The sequence below is a fragment of the Poromitra crassiceps genome (assembly GCF_964638095.1).
Source record: "Poromitra crassiceps genome assembly, chromosome: 29".
Lineage (NCBI taxonomy): Eukaryota > Metazoa > Chordata > Actinopteri > Beryciformes > Melamphaidae > Poromitra > Poromitra crassiceps.
In genome coordinates this window covers 16,182,112-16,206,235 of record NC_139641.1, presented here as the reverse complement: position 1 = coordinate 16,206,235, position 24,124 = coordinate 16,182,112, and the positions used below count along the sequence as shown (strand labels likewise).

Sequence of the window (24,124 nt, the reverse complement as noted above, 5' to 3'; positions counted from 1 at the left end):
GCAAACGGTTCAGCTATATTTAGAATCGGGAGAGACCATATAGAACATTTCACTCGGACCAAAACTAAAAAAACATTGAAAAAATATTTTCTTTAAACCTGCATTTTTTTAAACGTTTTGGTCCGAGTGAAATGTTACGCGCTCTCTCCTGTTTCTAAATATATCTGTACCGTTTGATTTGAACAAATAAAACCATCTTTATAACCATTTTACAAAATGTCTATGGGAAAATAAATGGCGGATGAAAATCCCTGGTACAGCGCTGAAGCAGGAAGTGACGTTCACTTTGGCTTCTCTAGAGTATGAAGACCTTTGAGATTTGTCCAGTGAATTGGATCAATCTCTCCTACCAGGGGGAGAGTAAGGCAGTGTATGGTATGGTAGATAAGTCGTGCCTCAACACCACAGTGAACTGCTGTTGTAGCTCTTGAGAGAGAGAGGGGAGAGCGTCTCCATGTATAGTTAATGCTGTTGTAGCTGTGTGGAAATCCATCCAACCAGGCGCTTTCTGTTTGAATGAAACGATGAAACACGGCCAAGGTGAGCCTTGGTCAGAACGCACAGGTCCATTGTAGCTCAGAATACTGTTTCGCTGCTACAGAAACCCTTTAGCACAAAAGATGCTTCAGTCCAGAGGCAAAGAGGGCCGGAAAAAAAGCGCACAAAAAATATCAAAAGAGATAAACATCACCAACAAGGAGGAAATCACAGCTGTACATTAAAGGATAAAAGTTAGAACCTCGACCCATGTGTTGTTTTTTTTCCCTCTTCTTCCATTGCTGTCCTTCCAAAACGCAAAGTCCACAGGTCCAAACGTCAGAGTTGAAAGTCACCGAGTGGCTCCGAACAGAATCAGAACCAGCAGCGCACGGGATACATCAGCTAACAGTATGGTAAACATGTTGCTATCTCCCTTCGAAGCAGTCCAAGTACTCCAAGATAAGGTCGTAGCAAAATCGATACTGGTCCTGAGGAAAAAATAAAATATGCATAGATTGGAAAGCAGAAATCATCGGAACACGGACACCTACATAAATATTCATATTTATTTATTTATTTATTCATATATTCATATTCAATATCATTCACTTCAATTCACAATTCACAGAATGAAAACTCTATGATTGTGATAGTACAGTATGTATGGTCCTCTTACCAGAGACTCCACCATGTTGGGTTTGGAGTTGCGTAGCGTCTTGACAGCGTAGAAGATGTCCACCATGTTCTGGTACTGGATCATCTCGAGCAGAATGGTGCAGGCACAGAAGGTCCCACTGCGGCCGCCACCGTTCCTGTGGAGGTATTACGAAGAAAGCGGTCATACTTAGGGGCACTTTACACGAGGACAGTTTCCTATGGTGACGGGGAATTATTTTATCGTTAGTGCCTCCCTTTTAGACCCTTTTAGACTTTTTAGCCGCATGCATGTGTTGGGTGTGTTCGTGTGACAATAAAGACAGGCTTGTCCGTCTACTAACTGTGTTTTTTTTTTAACTTTGTTTTAGACGCCGATGGCTCATGGCTGGTGGTTGCGTACTAGGCCCCATCTTACCCGGGACGGGAGTTAACGTTATAAAACACATTTCCTGGCAGTTGGACAACCTGGTAAGTTCTGAATATATGTGTATATTATTGTGTTATTCCAGCTATCGTTATCGGTTGTTAAGTTATAGTAATATTAAGCCGATAAATAATGAAAAACAGCCGACTAGCGAAAGCGGCTAACGCTATTGCTATGTTAAAACCCATTGTGTACCGATAACCCAAGTTGTGGAGCGACGAGCAACGCCCCGTTGACCATCACACTGCCACCTAGCGACCTGGCATGTACATTACGGCGTTTTAAAAATTCCACAGCGCTCATGTAAACAGGGAGAAGGTGTGAAGGAAAAGGTGTGAAGGAAATCACACCTTTTAGATTTAGTAAGAGAGTCTAATTTTGGACCAAAGCCTGATACAATCTAGAGCTTTTCATCAACTGATACTGAAACCATAATGTATGCACAGCAGAGTACTCTCTGAGGCCATTTACACCTGGCATTAACATGTGTTTTCTGTGATCAGATTGCAATCAGATTGTGTTTTATCACTTGAAATGCCAGGTGTAAACACCCCCAAAACGCATTGAAGAAGGATTGCAATCTGATCGGCCAAACCACCTCCGGAGGTCGTCAGGGATGCATTGTGTACACATTGAACACAAGTGTAAATGTAATGTGTCCTCTCAATCTGGATACAGCAACTTTATGCGGATTGAGAGGACAACCATTTCTGCAATCTGATTGCAATCAGATTGCAGAAAATGCATGTTAACGCCAGGTGTAAATGGAATCAGGCTGAAGTGATTTATGGTCTGTAGCACCAATGTACTTTGAATTAAGTCACTTATTTAGTTGACCTGAAAGCTAGATTATTTTAATGTGAAGCATCACTTTGGTTGAAAACTGTGAATTCAACACCTGCTATTTATAAACCAACTTTAGCTCAGATTCCTCAATTGAACCACGGCGTTGCATGTTTGGTACAGATGCAAAACCATTAAACCAGCCACAAAATATTTGCTTGCTTTCTTAAAAATAAGTCTTATTGATGATCAGATATGAGTGTCTTGTCAGTCTGAATGATTTTGAAATGTGACAATTAGACTTTTGGATGGAGTTAAGTTTATTTCATATTGACATCACAGAGTATTGGAGATGTAACAATATATACATGTATGCACAACAACCAGATACACACTGTTAAGTGTTTATTTAGTGTTTATTTCTATTTGTTCATTTCACCAGCTGGTTGATTTTCCCTCCTGATTGCCTGATTGGCTGTGTGAGTGGGTTCCAGGTGTGTTGTGTGAGTGCTTGATGAGATTGGGTCAGATGCCAGCGGGTGATTGGTCGGTGTTGGGGAAGCCCGGCCTTTAAAAGAGAGCAATAAGCAGACACAGGTGCGTTCAGGGAAGTATCCCATCCTCCTCTACTCCAAACCAGCCACATTTATGTTGGAGCTGCAGGAGCAGGCTGCCGTTTAAGGTAAGATGCTGTTTTTTGGTTTTCTCTTTTCTTCTTTATGTAAACTTTAAATTCCTAGTGAGTATTTTTGGCACAGGCCTACTCTGAAGCCAATGCTCCAACTCAAGCAGCTCAGCTTCATCTTATGTTATTTAGAAATCTGAATTCTGAGTTCTAAATAAGATGAAGTTGAGTTGGAGCATTAGCTTTACTAACTAGGAAGTTAAAGCCTACCTAAGGAGGAAAACTGGAAGAAGACTGCATCTTAATTTAAACAGAAATGGCCACCTACTCCTTCCAACATAATTGGGCTGGTTGGGGGGGAGAAGAGGATGGGATATGGCTTCTAGCCCACCCCCCGGGGGGGGTGGGGTCCTCTGCAGGGAGGGGCCTTGCTGTTGCAATGTGATGTAACTATTGCACGCGCACACTTTTATTTCATTGGCCATATGAACAGCTGTAAGGGACACTCATTAATACACCTCAAAAGGCTGTGAAAGTGAACCCATTGAAAGAGAATGAGAAGTGTTTGTTTATTTCTATTTGTTAATTTCACCAGCTGTTGAAATTGAAATTGGGCCCCCTGATTGGCTGTGCGAGTGGTTCCAGGTGTGTTGTGTGAGAGTGCCTGATGAGATTAGGGTGTGGTCCTTGTAGCCTTTGAAATAGAGCAGACTCAGTGGCTGTTATATTGGTAGAGGAATGATGCCTCTTTTAACATCAAATTCAACCTTACTATCCTTTAACACAGTGTAATGATTTGTGCTGTTATTGCTAACTTGGACATGTCAACCAAATTGATTAGTCAAATGTTTTACATGCTAGCTTATTAGCCAGTAGCCTAATAAGCGACTAGGTTTTTGGTTTGCATTGAGTTGAAGAAATGTTTACACAACCTGAAATATTTTTATTATGTGCCATCATATGTTATGTTATGCCAATTCTGTTCACTTTAAAGTGAACACATGAATGTCACTTTTAGTTGACATGGTAACGGTGTTGATATGATTTGAAATGTATTTTTATCCTTGTGTGTTTAATTAACGCCAATTAGTTAAGAGTTCTGGTCTTATGTGCTTTTGCAAGCCAATAACAAACCATGCTGTTGCCTTTCAGATTTTTTCCAAAATGGCTGAGGCAAAAAAGGCTAAATTAGAAGTATGTGGCTACATACACAAAGTCAGCCCAAGTAAACCATTCTCCAAAGACCATCCAAACGCTACTTCACCCAAGAACCAGACCAACCTTCACAAAGATTGTATCCTTCAACCCCAACTTGCAAACAACCTTCACAACCCAAAATAACAAGTACTGTAAGTATCCTACATTCCTAGCCTGTACACCTGCAGCGATTGTATTGTTTGTTTCCTTAAAGGAACACTCCGCCCATTTTCTACCAGCTTTGTATCATTAGAACATCAGTAGTATATCAGTAAACTGTTTTGAAGTCTGTCATTTAATTTGACAGTTATTGAGTGTTAAAGTGTGGACCACACTTGTCCACATGAACTCAAATGAATAACTCATTAACTCAAATCAACTCTCAATAACTGTCAAACTATTCATCATTCATCTAGTTTGACAGTTATTGAGAATTGATTTGAGTTAATGAGTTATTCATTTGAGTTAGTGTGGACCAGTGATGTCACTGGTCCACACTTTAAAACTCAATAACTGTCAAATTAAATGACAGACTTGAAAACAGTTTACAGTTTTCTGATATACTACTGATGTTCCTTTAATGTCTCACTATTGCCCTTCCTTTGACCCTGTCCCTACCCTTTACATGAACATTTACATTTCCTACAGCCACTAACTTTCTTTCACTTGTGTCACTACTTTCCTACAATTAGACCATCTGCCACTCAATGCCTTTACTTCTCCAGACAATGACTCATCACAACTGCCTACTCTCATCATACCTGTACTCTTGTTTCTAGAAACCCGGTCAAACTTGAAAATACTGAACACAGCACCCCATGGAACAATAAACCACCCGACATCAAAATCACTGATCGGTCCAAACTTTCACATCTCCGAGACCTGCCATACCACCTACTCATCAGTTTCCATCAACTCATGCTGAAGGCCGGGAGTACCAAAGGGTAAGTCTATTGCCTTTTCTTGCACTTTAATGCCACAGTAGTTGTATTGGATGAGACATACAGTATCATGCAAAGACAACACAAATTGCACCTACTGAACCTTGGCCCTAATCTCTTTGAATCTATTCACCTTATTCACCACGCCCACTTTTTCTCTCTTCCGCGTTCAACGCAAACGTATTTGTTCTTCCGGTTCAGCGCTAGTTGCCTTCTGTGGCTAATATTAGCCGCTAGTTAGTTATGTTATATGGCAGTAAAATGCCACTGAATGACCAAATTGATAATAACTTTTAACCATTTCGAGTAACACTGTTTCCATACGGATCACCAGCGTTAGTTTGTTGTTTATAACGTGGCTATATTCATAACGTTTCTATCTCGGATGCGTTATTTCGAAACGCACATAGGTTACGCCAAACCACACATAGGAAAACGCACATAGGTTACGCCTCGAATCGCACACAATTACGCCTCGAATCGCACACAACCTATGTGGGTTTCAGGACGCAACAGCCTCGACTCCACTAACGTCATCTTAAGAGCACAATATTCCTGGAATGCAAGTTTAACTAAACAGTTACATGTCCTCTGCATTCTACATAAAATTAAGATATTACGGGTTGTTTTATTTTGTATGTTACATACGTATTGGCCAAGATGTTAGTTTATGGGGGAGTAATTTTGCCACTTTAGGAGCGGAGTGTGCGCGGCCATTTTGCCTGCGGGGTTTTTGGCAAGTCCAAAACGGAAATACTATTACGAAATGACGTAATGTGGAAGCGTCCATGTGTGGGCAAAGAATAAGGTGAATAAACACCTCTACCTATTATAGGCAATCATTATTACACAACACTGTCTAATCCCTACTTACTAGGAATTGCATGCCTCCTGATTTTCTCAAGTCAACTTTTAAACAAATAGTCATGTCAATGTCAAGTAGTTAATATACAAAATAAAGGCAAAACATGCTTCTTCCTTTTACTAATTTGTCTGTTTATGCTATACTTCTCCACAGATCAACATCATGGGAAAAATCATACAACTCAGAAAAACAAATCAAACAACCGCATGACAACCAACACATTTCTCCTCAGTGACGCCAGCGGACACCATCAACATGTGTGTGGGGGGACTGTCCACTTGACATTGACTACTGGTATGACTTGACAAATCTCTCCATCAGACAATTCAAAGGCAAAAAATATCTCTCGACGACCAAAGAAACGACATCAACACCCATCACTGCACCTGGCCCCTGCATGTCACCACCAACACCCACCACTGAAACAGTCTATGGTGAGGTAGTAGGTGTCCAGGTAACAAACAAGCACTTCTGTGCTTGTTCTGCCATCATCCCCACCATTACATTAACTATGCTTCACTCACATACAAATGCAATCAGCGCCGGACAACTAAAACAGTCAACTGCAAAACACATTCAGATCAGTCTATCCACCAATAACACAGAAATATCATACACAATCACACTCTCACTCATCACATCTTCCAAAACCACACTATCTAATGACAACTGATGAAATCGAAGAAACCATACTACTACATCCGACTTGACCTACAGGACAATGACATCATCACATTGACTCAGACTCCCAACCTGACAAACAGTCCCCCCACACACCAAATCCCCCCCTGACCCAGTCACCAACTCACCCTCTGCTGTGAAGCAGACTCCCTACCTGACAAACAGTCCCCCCACACACACCAAATCCCCCCTGACCCAGCCACCAACTCACCCTCTGCTGTGAAGCAGACTCCCAACCTGACAAACAGTCCCCCCACACACACCAAATCCCCCCCTGACCCAGCCATCAACTCACCCTCTGCTGTGAAGCAGACTCCCTACCTGACAAACAGTCCCCCCACACACACCAAATCCCCCCTGACCCAGCCATCAACTCACCCTCTGCTGTGAAGCAGACTCCCTACCTGACAAACAGTCCCCCCACACACACCAAATCCCCCCCTGACCCAGCCATCAACTCACCCTCTGCTGTGAAGCAGACTCCCTACCTGACAAACAGGCCCCCCACACACACCAAATCCCCCCTGACCCAGCCACCAACTCACCCTCTGCTGTGAAGCAGACTCCCAACCTGACAAACAGTCCCCCCACACACACCAAATCCCCCCCTGACCCAGCCACCAACTCACCCTCTGCTGTGAAGCAGACTCCCAACCTGACAAACAGTCCCCCCACACACACCAAATCCCCCCCTGACCCAGCCATCAACTCACCCTCTGCTGTGAAGCAGACTCCCTACCTGACAAACAGTCCCCCCACACACACCAAATCCCCCCTGACCCAGCCATCAACTCACCCTCTGCTGTGAAGCAGACTCCCTACCTGACAAACAGGCCCCCCACACACACCAAATCCCCCCCTGACCCAGCCCCCAACTCTCAGACTCCCTACCTGACAAACAGGCCCCCCACACACCAAATCCCCCCCTGACCCAGCCCCCAACTCTCAGACTCCCAACCTGACAAACAGTCCCCACACACACTGAATCCCCCCTGACCCAGCCACCAACTCACCCTCAACCTCTGCTGTGACATGGATCAAAAAACCCTAAACCATTATTACGTGGCTCTTATTACTTGGCTCTTATCACCACTTATGTTTTTATAGATGTTTTTCCCCCTAGCCTTGGTTTACTTTAGAAACTATTTTGTATTTTTTAATAAATACTGATTAGTGTTTAAATCCTATCTCTGTCTCTTTTGTCTCAGTTTATATTCATGCATTACAGCCTAACTCCTCTGGTCAAACTTGGTCTTGCACTTTTATTGATGACTTGTAGATGTCCACTGTACCCAAGGTTACCTTTTCTGAATGTCAAATTGGTGAGACAAGTGTTTTATATGTTAGCTGGTAGGCCGAACCTGTTAAGCCACTAGCAGTTTGAATTGAAGCAAGATTTACACAACCTAAAATATATTTTTGTTGGTATCATCTTGTTATACAAATTCTAATTCAATGTAGATGGACCGTATCAATATCATTTTAAGTGCCATAGTAACAGTGTGAATTAATGCCTAATGCTTAAAACCTCTGGCCTTATGTGCTTAATGTACACAGACTAAAGCTATGGCTACACACATATACACACAGACATATAGACACACGCATATACACACACACACACACACACACACACATATATATACACCTGCTAGAATTTTTTTTTAAAGGAACACTTGAAAACACATCTGCTGGATGGATATCTTTCTTGACGTGTAGGAATGACGATTATCAACCGCCACTGATGAGACACAGAACACAGGAATGGTTTTACAGGTAATTTTCTAACGGAGTCCCTGCAGGCACGGTAGTCCAACTCCTCCGGCACATCAATAAGTGCCATTGCCAGAAGGTTTGCTGTGTCTCAAGAGCATATATATATGTATCCGCGTGACGCAGTCTTAAAGGGATACACACACAAATGAAGTATATACATGCAAATGCTGCATCAGGTATCAATGGGTTAATTTGAGTCACAACACCTTTGTCCTGTAGTCTATATACTACAGACTTGAATAGGTCAGCATTTCAGATGTTTACATGCGCAAACACAAAAACGGGATACTCCAAAACCCCAACAGTAATCGGGATACTCAAGTCCATGTAAACGCAGTCATTGGGATGAAACTGTACAGTATCAACAGTGCAGACTATGGCCATGTTCAGACTAGGAGGCCAAATCCGATTTGTGAAGTTTAGTGAGCTGTTAATGACTTTATCCAGATTGGTTTTATGAGTCTGGACGCTCCCAAGTCTGATTTGTGTCACTTGTCCCAAACCACATGTGGAGGTCTGGACACACGGATCCGACTTGAACACTTGCCCAAATCAGATTTGTGGCAGTGCGGACACACTCCCAAATCAGATTTGGGAAACCAAAAGATAATGAGGCCATTTACACCTGGCGCTAACATGCGTTTTCTGTGATCAGATTGCAATCAGATTGTGTTTTATCACTTGCAATGCCAGGTGTAAACACCCCCAAAACGCATTGAAGAAGGATTGCAATCTGATCGGCCAAACCACCTCCGGAGGTGGTCAGGGATGCATTGTGTACACATTGAACACAAGTGTAAATGCAATGTGTCCTCTCAATCTGCATCCAGCAACTTTATGCGGATTGAGAGGACAACCATTTCTGCAATCTGATTGCAATCTGATTGCATAAAATGCATGTTAACGCCAGGTGTAAATGGAATCAGGCTGAAGTGATAAAATACAATCTGATTGCAATCTGATGGCAGAAACCACATGTTAACGCCAGGTGTAAATGGCCTCAATGATGATTAATGACTTTATCAGCAAATGAGATTTGCCTGTAATGTGAACATGGCCTATGTGAAATCTGATATCCCTCTTTTAATGCTCCTACTTCCTCACAAAAACTGGCATTGGATACAGTTCGTATGTATACAACATATCTTGACAAAGAAATAGCCATAATGAGAAATCCTGTAAGGATGGGAAAATGGAGAAATAGCCACATGGTGTGGTATCATTTCCCCCAGAAATATCCTCCTGCTCGTCGTAAATGAAAGGCAATATCAATAAACTACTAGAGGGCAATCCACTTCCGCTCTCCTGACGCAAACCCAGGGGAGGTGGGAAGCAGCCATCGAAGCCTCCGCAGCCCAATACAAGCAATATTAAGGTAATCAATCGTCCTCAGTGCTTTGGCAGTCTCGGATTTAGTGTCGCGAGAGCCGACGCGTTCTGTATTAAGCCATAATTGATTTCATCTCCGTAATCTCTTCCCTGGTTGTCGTGGGTAACACTGTGTGACAGCGCTGACTGATGTGCTTTTGGATGGGGGGGCGCGGTGGTGGGGGTGATGGGGGGGGCGCGGTGGGGGTGAACGTGGGCTGGTTGGCAATGAGTTGGGACGGCCTATTCATATTCATCAGCGGGGGTGTGCGGCGCGCTCCTCCAGAGGCTTATGACAACAGAAGAGTTACAGCACGCCACACGACACCACCCCGCACTACGCTACACTACTTTACAAAACATGACACAATACCAGATCACCACACCTCGCTACGTGACACTACTTTACAAAAACATAAGATACAGCAAACATACTCTATATAAGAAAGTTTAGAGGGGATAGAGGGGGGGGGGGCCTCAGACTGAGGTTTCAACCCAAAAGAGGATGCCCCCTCAACTTACAAATCGATTGCAAAGAAATATTGTTAGAATATCGTACCCTATCGTTATCGTGAACCCAATAGCGTGTATCGTATCGTGAACTGAGTGTATCGTGACACCCCTAGTAGCACCACATTGTAACTGTTGATATATATGTACTGCATGTATCTTTCTTTCTTTCCTTTACTGTGTCTGAGCTTGTTTTTAATTTTTGTTCATATATATTGTTAAAATTGAAAAAAATAATAGTAGTTAACAGCTTTCACCATGAGTCCACAGACATCTTTGTGGAACCGCCTTCTTTGAATAAACCTTTGGCTTTAAATGTCAAACGGGGCTGTGAATGTCAATCTTGAGAAAGAGTAATTGAGAGAGAGAGAGAGAGAGAGATCGAGAGAGAGATCGAGATCGAGAGATCGAGAGAGAGAGAGAGAGATCAAGTCCTGTCTCCTGGTCTCTGAATCTTTATGATGCGTGGTGTTGTGGACATGTTTGTGGACATGTTTGTGGACATGTTGACTCACAGGCAGTGGACGACGGTGCGTCCCTCTCCACACTCTCTTTGCCACTTGTGCACTTGAGCCAGCAGGTTGAGGAAGGCCTTCTTGGAGTCGGGCACGTCACGATACGCCGACCAGCGCAGGAACTGGAACTGACACACCACCAGCTGGCCCTCCTGGAGCTTCAGGATGCAACACAAGACACACAAAGCACATGGAGGAGGGTGAGCTGCTGTATGTGTGTCTGCAAGTCAGGTCTCAAGTCTCTTATGGATGAGTGTTCTATCATCTGCTGCATGCCATCTGGTCTGCTTAGAACACTGCAGCTAAAACTAAGGAGCTCAAAGCATGCACTGTATTATCATCACTCCTTTATCTATTAGCAGTATAATCATTGATTAGTTGACATTATTATTAGTACTGTAGACATTTCCTTAATAAAATATTGTCCACGAAGGGGGGTACGGTGGTGCAGTGGTAAGTGCTGTCGCCTCACAGCTCGAAGGTCCTGGGTTCGATTCCCACCTGGGACACTGTGAACGCTGAAGGAATGCGTGCCCGTCCGCATGTCCTCGAGTGCCCACCGCCCGGGTGGGGTCGTCAAAAGGGCCTTTCTGTGTGGAGTTTGCATGTTCTCCCCGTGCCTCCCGGGGGTTTCCTTCATATAGGAACCCCCTTCACCAAAACATGCAATATCCTGGTTGCTGATGCGGTTCCCCTCTGGTCGTTAAGGGCGCCTGTTCAGAGGGAGGGGAACTGGTTGGAATAGCGTGATCCTCCCACGTGCTATGTCCTACCGGTGAAGCTTCCTCTGTCAGGTGAAAATAAGCGGCTGGCTAACTGCCCATGTCTCGGAGGAAGCATGGAGCCAGTTTCGGCTCTCCCCAGATCGGCAGAGGGTGGAGCAGCAACCAGGATAAATAAATTAAGTTAGCACTAATTGGGGATAAAAATGGGATAAAAAATGGGGGGGGGGAATATTGTCCATGAGTCTTAAATCTCGAGTCCGAGTCAAGTCTCAAGACTTTTAAAGACAAGCCTCAAGTCACTGTGTGTGTGCGACTTAAATGCGACTTGAGTCCAAGTTGCAAGTCCAAAAAGTCCCCATCTCTGCTGCATGCCTGTAGTACCTGGCTGGGTGCAGCAGGCGTTTGTGCCAGTTAACACCCAGCCTGAGTGCTCCCCAGGCTGGGTGCTGGCTGTCTCAGCTGTGCCCAGTCAGCAGTGCGACTCTGAGATTTATGGGTCTTGCTGGTGGTGAGAGGGAGCTGAGCTGTGTGTGAGAGAGGTCCCTCTGTGTTCATAGCCTCGCCCTGGAAGAACCTCAACCTCGTACTTAAGGAGCAGTGGAGAACTGTAAGTCATGCAAATTGGGTTGGCAACGACACCAAACGACGCATAGAGGAATTACCTTGGTGGCGCTGAGATTTACACAATGTACTTTTTTTGGGACTGCTCTGTAACCTGCACATACACATGCTTACAATGCACTTCCTTTGACTTTCACTGCCTATTGTATATCATTGCCACATAATATGTTTTCCTATCCTATATTATACGAAAACAGGTGCAAGAGAGAGATCGATCTACATTTTTCTCTGAATCGATTCCTACTAGTGATGTGCGGGCCGCAGTTATAACTGCGCTGACCGCGGATATCCCGCCCCGCGGGCGGGCCGGATCATAAAAATAAACATTCTGATTAATAGCGGATGGGTTGCGGGCGGTTGAAACGATGTATCATTAATGAGGAAAAATAATATTAATTACGTTCTCTAGTCTATGAACGTATTTTAAGCTACACTTTTCGTCAGGCACATTCTTAGTCGCCTATTGTAGATCCCCCAAAGGACCCACGGCCGTAAACACAACAATAGCCATGTGCTAGGTCGCAAGGCTACACTTTTCATCCATATATGGTCAATGATGTCACCATCATGGCGGGCGCGGATCTATAAATAGTATGAAATAATTTGCGCGGATTTATGGCGGGCGGACGGTTCATGCATACACACGGATTAGGATGGCATAAAAGCTCATCCGCGCATCTCTAATTCCTACCAAGCAGTGTATAAGGTGCCTTCTCCTTGACAGTGCAGTCCAATAGATATGCAAAGTGGAAACGTCACTGCCTGCTTCAGCACCGTACCAGAGATTTTCATCCGCCATTTATTTTCCCATAGATATTTCGTAAAATGCTTATAAAAAATAGTTTTACTCGTTCAAACGGTTCAGATATATTTAGAAACAGGAGAGAGCACATAACATTTCACTCGGACCAAAACTTTTTTTTTTCTTTTTTTTTCTATGGTCTCTCCCGATTCTAAATATAGCTGAACCGTTTGGTTTGACGAAGTAAAACTCTTTTCATAAGCATTTTACAAAATGAAAAAATCTCTGGTACAGTGCTGAAGCAGGAAGTGACGTTCACTTTGCCTCTCTATTAGGGATGTTCGATATTGGCTTTTTTACCGATATCCGATGATGTCCAACTCTTAATTTCCGATACCGATATCAACCGATACCGATATAAGCTGGCTTTTTTTTCACCAAAATTTCAGGTAACAAGTTACATAATGTAGCTTATTGTAGCTGAAGAGTTAATGCATGTTGTGTTAAAGTTGTAAGTGTTATTGGGGCAGTGGTGGCCCAACGGTTAGAGAAGCGAGCTTGTGACCAGAAGGTCGTCGGTTCAATCCCCGGGACCGGCAGGATAAATCTAGGTGGGGAAAGTGAAAAGGCAGCGCTTGCCCCTCCCTCATTACCACCACTGAGCTGCCCTTGAGCAAGGCCGTTATCCCCAACCGCTCCAGTGGAGCTGCTCAGTGGCCAACAGATCAGACTGCGGTTGTACTCGTCAGCTTCCAGGTATGAATGTGTGCGTGAATGTGAACAGGGCACTCCTGCAAAAGAGAGCATTGCTCTCAGTGAGACTCCCCCTATAAAAAAAAAATAATAATAATTATCGGCATGAAAACCGATACCGATATTTTCCGATATGAAATTTCTATGCTAATATCGGCCGATAATATCGGACATCCCTACTCTCTATGAGTAGAACAAAGGTGGCGCAGGTAGAGAGAGAGGGGAGTGACGAGTGCAGTTCACAGAGGAGGTGTGTGTAAGCCAATCAACACAGCTTAATGCTGGCAGCAGGGAAAGAGTCTTGCATACAGATTCCTAACAGTAATTGCTTGACAGCGATCCGACGCAGAATGCAGGCATGTCTTATGCAAATTCACCAAAGAGCGCAAAATCATATCTGCGAACACAGAGACAATCGGCACAATGAAGTGATGACAATGAAGACTGCCTGGTATACACACACACGCACACGCTCAGAAACAAAGTGGTTTTCCCATTGAGGAAAGACACACAGCGGCGTTCCCTCTGCTCCCTGTACTATGACAGAGCTGTCAGCGCGGCTTCACTGGGCTTTTTCATGCAGTCTATTGCCTAATTCTCTCCATGTCAGATATTCATTCATTTAGATTTGCTTCATGAACACATCAAACGGAAGAAATTGTTCTTTCGCAGCCTGAAAGAATATGAAAATATGCTATGCGTGATGATGAAAGTCGACCTCTTTAGTATTCAAGCGGACGCGTATGAGAGGGAAGACGCCCCATCTACGCAATGACAAGAAGCAAATGAAAACGGGAGACTGACCTGTATTACATGCATGCCAATGTGCTTCTCCTGCATGTTTTCCATAGTATGGAGGTTCTTATATATATATCACTTATGGAAATGTATGGAACCCTGGTGGTGTTGGCTGGTTTTTTGTGGACTGTTGCATATAAAGTCCCCGTGTGCTTTGTAGTACTGTATACATATAATATGGGCTATGAATTAATTATTTAATGATCTGCCTGCCAATGGGCTCTGTGCAAACCTTCAGGCGATAGTTTAGAGTGTATTTATTTTATGACTTCTACCAATGGGGGTATACACTAGAGAACTGCATGCATAAGAAAGCAATATAGACAGACAATAACAGACGGAGGCACTGTGGCACATTGTGTGAGAAATATGAAGTATATATATATATAAATATATATAAATATCAAGTGAAGCCTTCGGCCTTTAAGAAGCCCACATACTTGAAGATGGAAGGACAATTGACATAATTTTAAGAGAGAATGTTACAGTATTCATCGTTTAAATTGCAACACTATAGTCGCTAAATATAGAAGTACAAACACTCCAACTTGCAGTCTTCAGATGAGGTTTGAAAACACTGCCCTTAAATGCATACATGATATACTGTATAATAGATAAGATAATCTAATAAGATAATAATAGAAGTTAATCGGATGCAACCTGCCATCCCTCCAGGGCCTGCACGCAGCCAGGACACTGAAGCGGTCTCGCAAGATCATGGCTGACCCCTCCCACCCTGGCCACAAACTCTTTAAGACACTCCCCCACGGCAAGAGACTGAGGTCTGCCAAGACCAGAACCACTCGCCACAAGACCAGCTTCTTCCCAACCGCCATCAGCCTCACCAACAAGGCCCGGAAACCCCTTCCACCAAGGACCTCACCAACAACCCCCCCAACACACACACAAACTCACTACCTCCTCCTAAACTCAACTGAACCCCCCCCCCCCCCCCCCCATAAAACTGGAACTCATACTGTATCTAATTTAATGCCTGTCTAACTGGGACTGTAAATTGATGAAAATTCCCTGCACATTAATGCCTATTTTACTTAGCCTGTAAATTTCATGTACATTCAATGTAAACTCTTATTTAACTCCGACTGTAAATTCATGTAAATCCACTGCCTATTTAACATCTATTTAACTCAGTCTGTTAATCTCATGTAAATCCAACGTAAATTCATATTTATCATCCACAGAACACTTCACCACTCATGTACTGTACATATTGTCTATATTTACTCGATTTGATTGCACTTGCAACTTTGTGATTGTCTTTAGTTCTCTTCCTACTTCTGATCTCTGTATATTGATGTGACCGCTACGCTGCATACAGACACTAAGACAAATTCCTCCTATGTAACTTACATACTGTGGCAATAAAAGTGATTCTGATTCTGATAAGTGTAGGTAAATTGTCCCATCTGAATGACCCGTGAGGAACACAGTTTCCTGCATTCCCAATCATGTTCAGATGATGGAGTGAAACACCAGTGGATGGAACAGAACGCTCGTGTCCTGCACAAGCTATTCTGGACCAACAATGACTCACTCTGGTGACGTTCTTGACCCGGAACAGACGAGTGATGACGTCCTCATCCGCTGACATGGACAGAAACTCCACCTCCATGGGCCCGTACTGCTGTAAGCCCGGCTCCGGCCAGTACTGGACACATGGCTACAGGTTAGAGGAGAGAGAAAGTCACAGAGAGAGAGAGAGAGTGGGGGGGTCACTGGAGCAGTGATGAAATGTGGCACATATATTCCGCTAGAAATAGAGGATTATCTATCAAAGATGAACGCAAGAACAAAATCAACATAGACAAGAGCAGAGATGTTTGTGGGTCTGTTCGACAACCACACCACGGCCTCTACTGAGAGGATTAGAGAAGCATGGCGGGGGGGAACAATCATCGACAGAGACGCTATGGCCCGCCTCCCAACCTCTCTTTCTTTTTTTTTGTATGACAGGCAGTATTTTCAGTGCATCAGAGATAGAGAACGTTATGAATATTTTCACATTATAAAAAACTAACTAACCAACGCTGATGGTCCGTATGGAAACAGTGTTACTCGAAATGGTTAAAAGTTATATCAATTTGGTCATTCAGTGGCGTTTTACTGCCATGTAACATAACTAACTAGCCGCTAACATTAGCCACAGTAGGCGATTACCCACGATGCCTTGCGCTGTTAAAGGGCTGACGCTAAAAACGGGTCCATTGGAGTGAATGGAGATGTTGCAACTCTCCTATTCTGGCTCTGGTGTGAACTACAGTAATGCTCACATGAAGAAAGCATTTTTCACATGAGTGGGAAAGGGGGGAGTACGCCGTGATGTCAGGTTGTACCACACTTTGGGCATTTTGGAGGGCAAAAAAACAACAGGTTTGAACCCCTAGAGGGCACTGTTCATGCTGAAAATGATACAACTTATACAATTGTAAGTTTGGTCTCAAATATGGAGATTTCGACCAAAATCCTTCACACACCACACCAAAAGCCATATCTATTTAGTCTCTTAAAACAGACTGTCTCATCTACATCTGGCGAATGCAGCTATACACAGTCTGTACGTTACACCCCCAGAACATGCACAAGAAAGTTGGGAAAAAAACCTTCAGACAGGAAAGAAGTTTGACGGAATCCGATCAATCACGACACGTGTGTCCACGAAAAATGCGGCATATTGGAATCTGATTGGACTAATGAGCGGAAGACCTGCCTTTCTGTGATTCTGATTGGACTAATGAGCGGAAAACCCGCCTTTCTGCTTCCCATTCTGGTTGGTGCATGATTCTCCCCCACGAAGTACAGACCGTATGGCGGAAGCATTTGAAAATTGCGGAAGCCAACTCGTCTGTTCTAAGAGACTAATATCTATTGGTTAAAAGCGGGGAAAAAAACGTGTTTTCGGGGTTACAGTTTAATTACACTTTAAGTTTTTCCAGTCTTTAGCAGCAATATTGTGCTACTGCTATAATGTTAAGTTAAAACAGACTCTTATAAGATAAAGGTTTTTCTGGTATGTTTTTTTTTGGCGTTTAATCAATACTAAATATTTGTCTGAGGGCATGGATTGTTAAACTGTGTGAATGTTGTTGTTTTTCTACCGAGAGTATAGATCGCTGAACGGCAAGTGCAGAATTCAAAACACAGAGTATGGATTTCCCTTCTCTCTTTTTTTCAAGAAACACTGAAAAGTCTAGAGGAGACTATGAATGATTTTACAACCATCCGAGCGAGACCTTGGACAAAAACTTGAGATACATAATTTAGAGTGAGCAGCACATGCTTAAGGCTACGTTCACACACGGCACCCAAGCCTTGCCTACGCCTTGCCTTTACCCACGCTTTTAAATAGGGGTCCTTTTTAGTCAATGAGGCTGTGTACACAGCGGGAACCTTGCGTGTACCCACGCCTCGCCTGAGCTGCGCCGATTTTATCGTTTAGGCCTGAGTTCTATTTTCAAGCCGACTAGGCGCACGAAGGCAGACTTTTTCTGTCAAGCCATGAAGGAAAAACGCGACAATATCCGTGGGAAATGGCAAAGTCAACTGAATTTCAAAATAAAATGGTGTTACTACAACAGTGTTGAGCAGAGAGAGATTGACGGGTGGCTCTCACGTGGGGCTTTCTCCCCGTCGGTAAACAGATCTTCAGGAGAGAGAATAGCGACCGAAGAAGCAAGATGGACAATGAAAAGTTAATCCACTTAGTACAACAGCATCCAGTTCTCTATGACAGCAGTCACCCAAGAAGGAGACCTGGTTATACATATCCAGCATCAATAGCACATTAAATATATCAGATTTATTTTACCTACCCATGATAATTCTGGACCACACGTGACAAAAAAAACACTCGGGAGAGAGGAGAGGCGCTTGTAACTCGGCTCAGGTTCAGCGTGGAATAGGCGTGCAGTGTGATCGCAAAAGCGTGTGATAGGTTCACGCCCAGCTCAAGGTATGTAGGCGTATAGGCGTGGGTTGAGGCAAGGCAAGGCGTAGGTGCCCTGTGTGAACGTAGCGTAAGACAGCCATACAATGTCTAAAAGCCAAAAACCCAGGGTCTGTCAAAGCCATTATCTCCAAGGTCTTTTGAATCTAGCAGTATTGAGTTTTTCCCACATGCTTTGTGTGGTTCACGAGTTCTCCATGTATTATAGGTGTAATAACCTAGGCAGAAATCCAAATATGGCCGTAAGTGTTGAAATAAATAGAACAGGGATAGTAGTGCAGTAACAGACACAAAGATATGCTCATGAGAAAAAAGTGGGATGCCGACGAAAAAGAGCGCTGAGATGTGGCTGGAGGGTAAACTACACGCTTATTCTCTCCACATCCCCACTCGGGGAGGGGAGGCAGAAACTGGGGCGGGTGTTAGGCGGGCGTTATCTAGGGACGCCTCGAGATCAATGTGGTCAGAGATCAAAGCGCAGCAATATGGCACCAAGGAACTCATCGCACCAAGCACAGTCAGATCCAGAAGCGAAGGCAGGAGAAGGCTGGGATCAAGTTTAGATAGCCTCAAGACCAAAATAAATAAACTTGTACTACAAATAGGTGCCCCTGTGCGAGCCAAGCGAGCAAACTCAAAACTCCCTGCTACAAATCAATGTCAATATAACAAGTAGGGGTGTCACGATACACTAATTTCACGATACGATACGATACACGAGATTGGGTTCACGATAACGATACGATACGATATTTTAACAATATTTTTTCTAACAAAAGTAAATCATTTTGATGTATTTATTTATCATTTATTTAACCACGTGAGTCCCGTTGAAATCGAAACCTCTTTTCAAGGGAGCCCTGGGAAAATACTGGAGAAATAAGTCTTTCATTTGAAATACACAAAATACAAAACAAATGCTGTTTTTGGAAATTGTTATTATAATAACTAGAAAACAACATGGAAGATAATGCTTCTCTTGCAATAGAATGTGTCACACTGTCACAAACTAAATGTTTGTTGCATGGTGAGAGAAAAATAAAGTATACAATCTATTTCTTAAATAACTCATGCTCAATGGTCCCTAAACTTATGTAATCTTATGTACCCCTTGAGCTGTTTTGCCATGCCAGTAGTAGTCTACCCCCTCACTCATGCGTGTTGATTCTGCTAAATTTGTTCTATTATTATTCAGGAGCAAAAAAAAAAAAAAAAAAAAAATTTTTACGATATCATATTTTTCTGACGATACGCATATCGTGACATTTCGATATCGCGATATATCGTGCAACGAAATATCATGACACCCCTACATAACAGCATAGAAAACGTTGACCTTACCCAGGCCGAGTTGGACTGGTTGAGTTGGTTGAGCATGACCACCGCGGTGCAGCCGTAGTCGAACACCAGCCTCCAGAAGTCGGCCGTGGTGCCGGGCAGAGGGTGCGGGGTGACGATGAAGGCGGCCGGCCGGTGGAAGCTGTCGGTGAGCGCGGCGTTGATGTAGTTGTTGCTCTCGCCCTCCGTGGTCACCAGGAAGGCCAGGGCGCGGTCGGGCGGCAGCACGTCCATGCTGCGGTTCTTCTCGCGGTTCCGGGGCAGCAGAGCGATGCTGCACTCTTCCACGTCGAGGTGGGGCGTCACGGAGTTCAGCGTCTGCAGAATGACGGAGATGTTAAAGTCGAGCTGAACCCCAAAAATGACTTTTCTTTTCTTTTAGTTCAAATACCTGGGTATGCAGTGCACCTATTTAATAATGTATGCGGAAAAAAAATCACAACAATCTAATTTCTTTCGTTTTTCACACTTTTTCACATCAAAAGTTCATTTTTCAAGATTTCATTGATAACAATAATGTACAGTTTGATGACGTCACCTAGTACTATCAGATTTCTACCCCATTTCAACCAATCATATCACGACATGCAGCTGACAATCAAATCTTCATTTCAGGATAATTTTCTCTTCCAAATGAAGTAGAAAATGGCGCCTAGTGCCTGTCATCTGGCAGAATTCCTATCCCATAAACTAACTACTAACTTGGCCAATTGTTAGAAACATGAACAAAAAACAAAAACTATAATCTCTAAGAATGCAAAGAAATGTAACTGGCTCGTTAAAACGCGCATTCCAGGGATATCGTATTTACAGCAGTGATAATGGCGCGCGCATCCGAGAGCTTGGTTGTCAGGGGTTGCACTTCGGAGATTCCAGGCCGACGTGCTGCACTCTCCGCTCGGCAACACGAAGGCAGCTGGCTGCCTGCGGCTCGCTGAGCTCCACTCCTCCCGTCAAAAGGCTCCTCCCGAGGGGAGCGCCACAACGCACTGAATCCCACTTGATTTGGAGGCGGAACACGCAAGGATTGGCCAAAGCCCAATCCAGTCCCCAGAATTGTCAAATAGAATCATCGACATGATACTATGACCCGCCTCTCAACCTGTCATCTTAGACAAACTATGTTTTCAGTCTGAAACGGACTCATTATGCACGTGACGAACAGGTTCAGTTCGACTTTAAAGGGGGGTCAGGGCAAAAGTGAGGAGGACACGGTTAGATGATTGCAAAGGCGTTTAAAAGATGGACAGAGTGAGGTGGAGCGCGGAGGTGAAAAAGAGCAAGTTGTTGGGGAGGAGTAACAGGAAGTGAATGAGATAGAAGAGAGGAGGACAGGGACACCAGAGAACGCCAAGAATCCAATAACGCTAATTGAAAAGAATCTTATCACGTTGACAAATTGATTTAAAAGAATGAACGTTACATTAGGCCAGCTTCATAATAAAGCTGCAGAGTGTAATAATGAATTTTCTGAAGATTAAAAAATAAAACTCCAAAGGAAATATTGCGCGGCAATTCTCTTTGAGGAAACACTCTCTTCATTCAGCCGTCATTAGATTGGACAAGATAAAAACACATTTTTGAACCATTAATACACAACATCAGTAATAGATGTGTGACTTGCTGATCTCAGTGCTGCTGGTTGGCTGTATGCTCTCTACACAGAGAGAGAGAGAGTGCTGCTGGTTGGCTGTATGCTCTCTGCACAGAGAGAGAGAGAGAGTGCTGCTGGTTGGCTGTATGCTCTCTGCACAGAGAGCGAGTGATGCTGGTTGGCTGTATGCTCTCTGCACAGAGAGAGTGCTGCTGGTTGGCTGTATGCTCTCTACACAGAGAGAGAGTGCTGCTGGTTGGCTGTATGCTCTCTACACAGAGAGAGAGTGCTGCTGGTTGGCTGTATGCTCTCTACACAGAGAGAGAGTGCTGCTGGTTGGCTGTATGCTCTCTGCACAGAGAGAGAGTGCTGCTGGTTGGCTGTATGCTCTCTACACACAGAGAGAGAGTGCTGCTGGTTGGCTGTATGCTCTCTGCACACAGAGAGAGAGTGCTGCTGGTTGGCTGTATGCTCTCTGCACAGAGAGAGAGAGTGCTGCTGGTTGGCTGTATGCTCTCTGCACAGAGAGAGAGTGCTGCTGGTTGGCTGTATGCTCTCTGCACAGAGAGAGTGCTGCACAGAGAGAGTGCTGCTGGTTGGCTGTATGCTCTCTGCACAGAGAGAGAGAGTGCTGCTGGTTGGCTGTATGCTCTCTGCACAGAGAGAGAGTGCTGCTGGTTGGCTGTATGCTCTCTACACAGAGAGAGAGAGTGCTGCTGGTTGGCTGTATACGCTCTGCACAGAGAGAGAGTGCTGCTGGTTGGCTGTATGCTCTCTACACACAGAGAGAGAGTGCTGCTGGTTGGCTGTATGCTCTCTGCACACAGAGAGAGAGTGCTGCTGGTTGGCTGTATGCTCTCTGCACAGAGAGAGAGAGTGCTGCTGGTTGGCTGTATGCTCTCTGCACAGAGAGAGAGTGCTGCTGGTTGGCTGTATGCTCTCTGCACAGAGAGAGTGCTGCACAGAGAGAGTGCTGCTGGTTGGCTGTATGCTCTCTGCACAGAGAGAGAGAGTGCTGCTAGTTGGCTGTATGCTCTCTGCACAGAGAGAGAGAGTGCTGCTGGTTGGCTGTATGCTCTCTGCACAGAGAGAGAGTGCTGCTGGTTGGCTGTATGCTCTCTGCACAGAGAGAGTGCTGCACAGAGAGAGTGCTGCTGGTTGGCTGTATGCTGAGCAGCAATGTCAGACGGGTACGTTTACAAGATCAAACCCAGGCAGCACATACGCGTTTGTAATCAGAGTGTCGCGCCGCCCACCGTTTCCCCCGAGCCTCAGCGATAAATCATGGGGTAAATTAATCCATCATAATTCATATGGAGTGCATAAGGATAAAAACGTAGTATAGAATTAAAGGAGCGGCGTTTCCAGGATGACTTTGAAATGCTAAACCCCCGAATCGATGCGGGTGCTGCTGCTCGAGCAGACAGAGAGAGGAGCGGAGGAGGAGGAGGAGGAGGAGGAGGAGGAGGAGAGAGGAGGAGGAGGAGGAGAGAGGAGGAGGAGGAGGAGGAGGAGGAGGAGGAGGAGGAGGAGGAGGAGGAGGAGGAGGAGGAGGAGGAGGAGGAGGAGGAGGAGGAGGAGGAGGGAGCTGAGGAGGCAGGTAAAGCATGTGGGGAGCACAGCTGGCTCTCTTCTCTCCTCATCAACATCTAATAAAATGTTCTGAGAGCGCGTTCCCCTAAACCATGTGGGGGATCTCAATGACAATCATGCGCCATCAAAAGAGAAAGGAAACTAACATAATTCTCTCCAATTTTCAGCCTATTTCTCTCTGCGTTCTCTGTTGACTTTGTACCCCTAAGTATCCCCCCCCAGAGAGTGGACGTAATCAATCTCTATTGTTTATCTAGCCATCATCAGACTACCAAGCAGACTGTTTTTAACTGAAAAATGCAGAAGGAAATATGTGGAGATGCAAGAATAAATATTCTCCATAATTGTACACAACGGACCAAGCGCATGAATATGATGTCTCCAGGTGTGATTTAATCAGCCATCCATATATGAGCGTATATAAGCAGCATCAACATTCAAATAGCAACATCATCCGTGGTGCCAATTAACTGAAGTCATTAACTGTGTATTCCTTCATATTTGTATTCCATATGAATTGACCATCCACAGACCTCCTTATTATTTTTTATTATTTTTCCCATATTTTTTATCCCATTTTTATCCCCCATTAGTGCTAATTTATACAGTATTTATCCTGGTTGCTGCTCCACCCTCTGCCGAAAACTGGCTCCATGCTTCCTCCGAGACATGGGCAGTTAGCCAGCCGCTTCTTTTCACCTGACAGGGGAAGCTTCACCGGTAGGACAAAGCACGTGGGAGGTTCACGCTATTCCAACCAGTCCCCCCCCCCCTCCTCCGAACAGGCGCCCCTAACGACCAGAGGAGGAACCACATTAGCAACCAGGATATTGCATGTTTTGGTGAAGGGGTTCCTATATGAAGGAAACCCCCGGGAGGCACGGGGAGAACATGCAAACTCCACACAGAAAGGCCCTTTTGACGACCCCACCCGGGCGGTGGGCACTCGAGGACATGCGGACGGGCACGCATTCCTTCAGCGTTCACAGCGTCCCAGGTGGGAATCGAACCCAGGACCTTCGAGCTGTGAGGCGACAGCGCTTACCACTTAGGCTGATCCCTATTGGCTCAATGTGATCGAATCTGCATAATCTTTCAAATCACTTGTTAAAATTAACTTCCATACAACACTTCTTTCTATGTCATTTGATTGAAATCCTCGTGCAGGAATCAA

The 24,124-nt window shown here is 44.4% G+C and overlaps 1 protein-coding gene across 2 annotated transcripts in view; it reads right to left on the bottom strand.

Annotated features, from left to right (window-relative positions):
• Positions 1-235: 235 nt before the first annotated feature.
• ptprub (protein tyrosine phosphatase receptor type Ub) overlaps positions 236-24,124 on the bottom strand; it is a 372,529-nt gene continuing 348,640 nt past the window's right edge. For both annotated transcript variants that reach the window (XM_083662513.1, XM_083662512.1), the window contains 5 exons: positions 19,767-20,081; positions 16,017-16,142; positions 10,823-10,980; positions 1,157-1,292; positions 236-968 (listed from right to left, as the gene is read on the bottom strand). In XM_083662513.1, the coding sequence (XP_083518639.1) occupies positions 906-968; positions 1,157-1,292; positions 10,823-10,980; positions 16,017-16,142; positions 19,767-20,081 (798 nt within the window). In that variant the 3' untranslated portion in view covers positions 236-905. The remainder of the gene's footprint in view (positions 969-1,156; positions 1,293-10,822; positions 10,981-16,016; positions 16,143-19,766; positions 20,082-24,124) is intronic.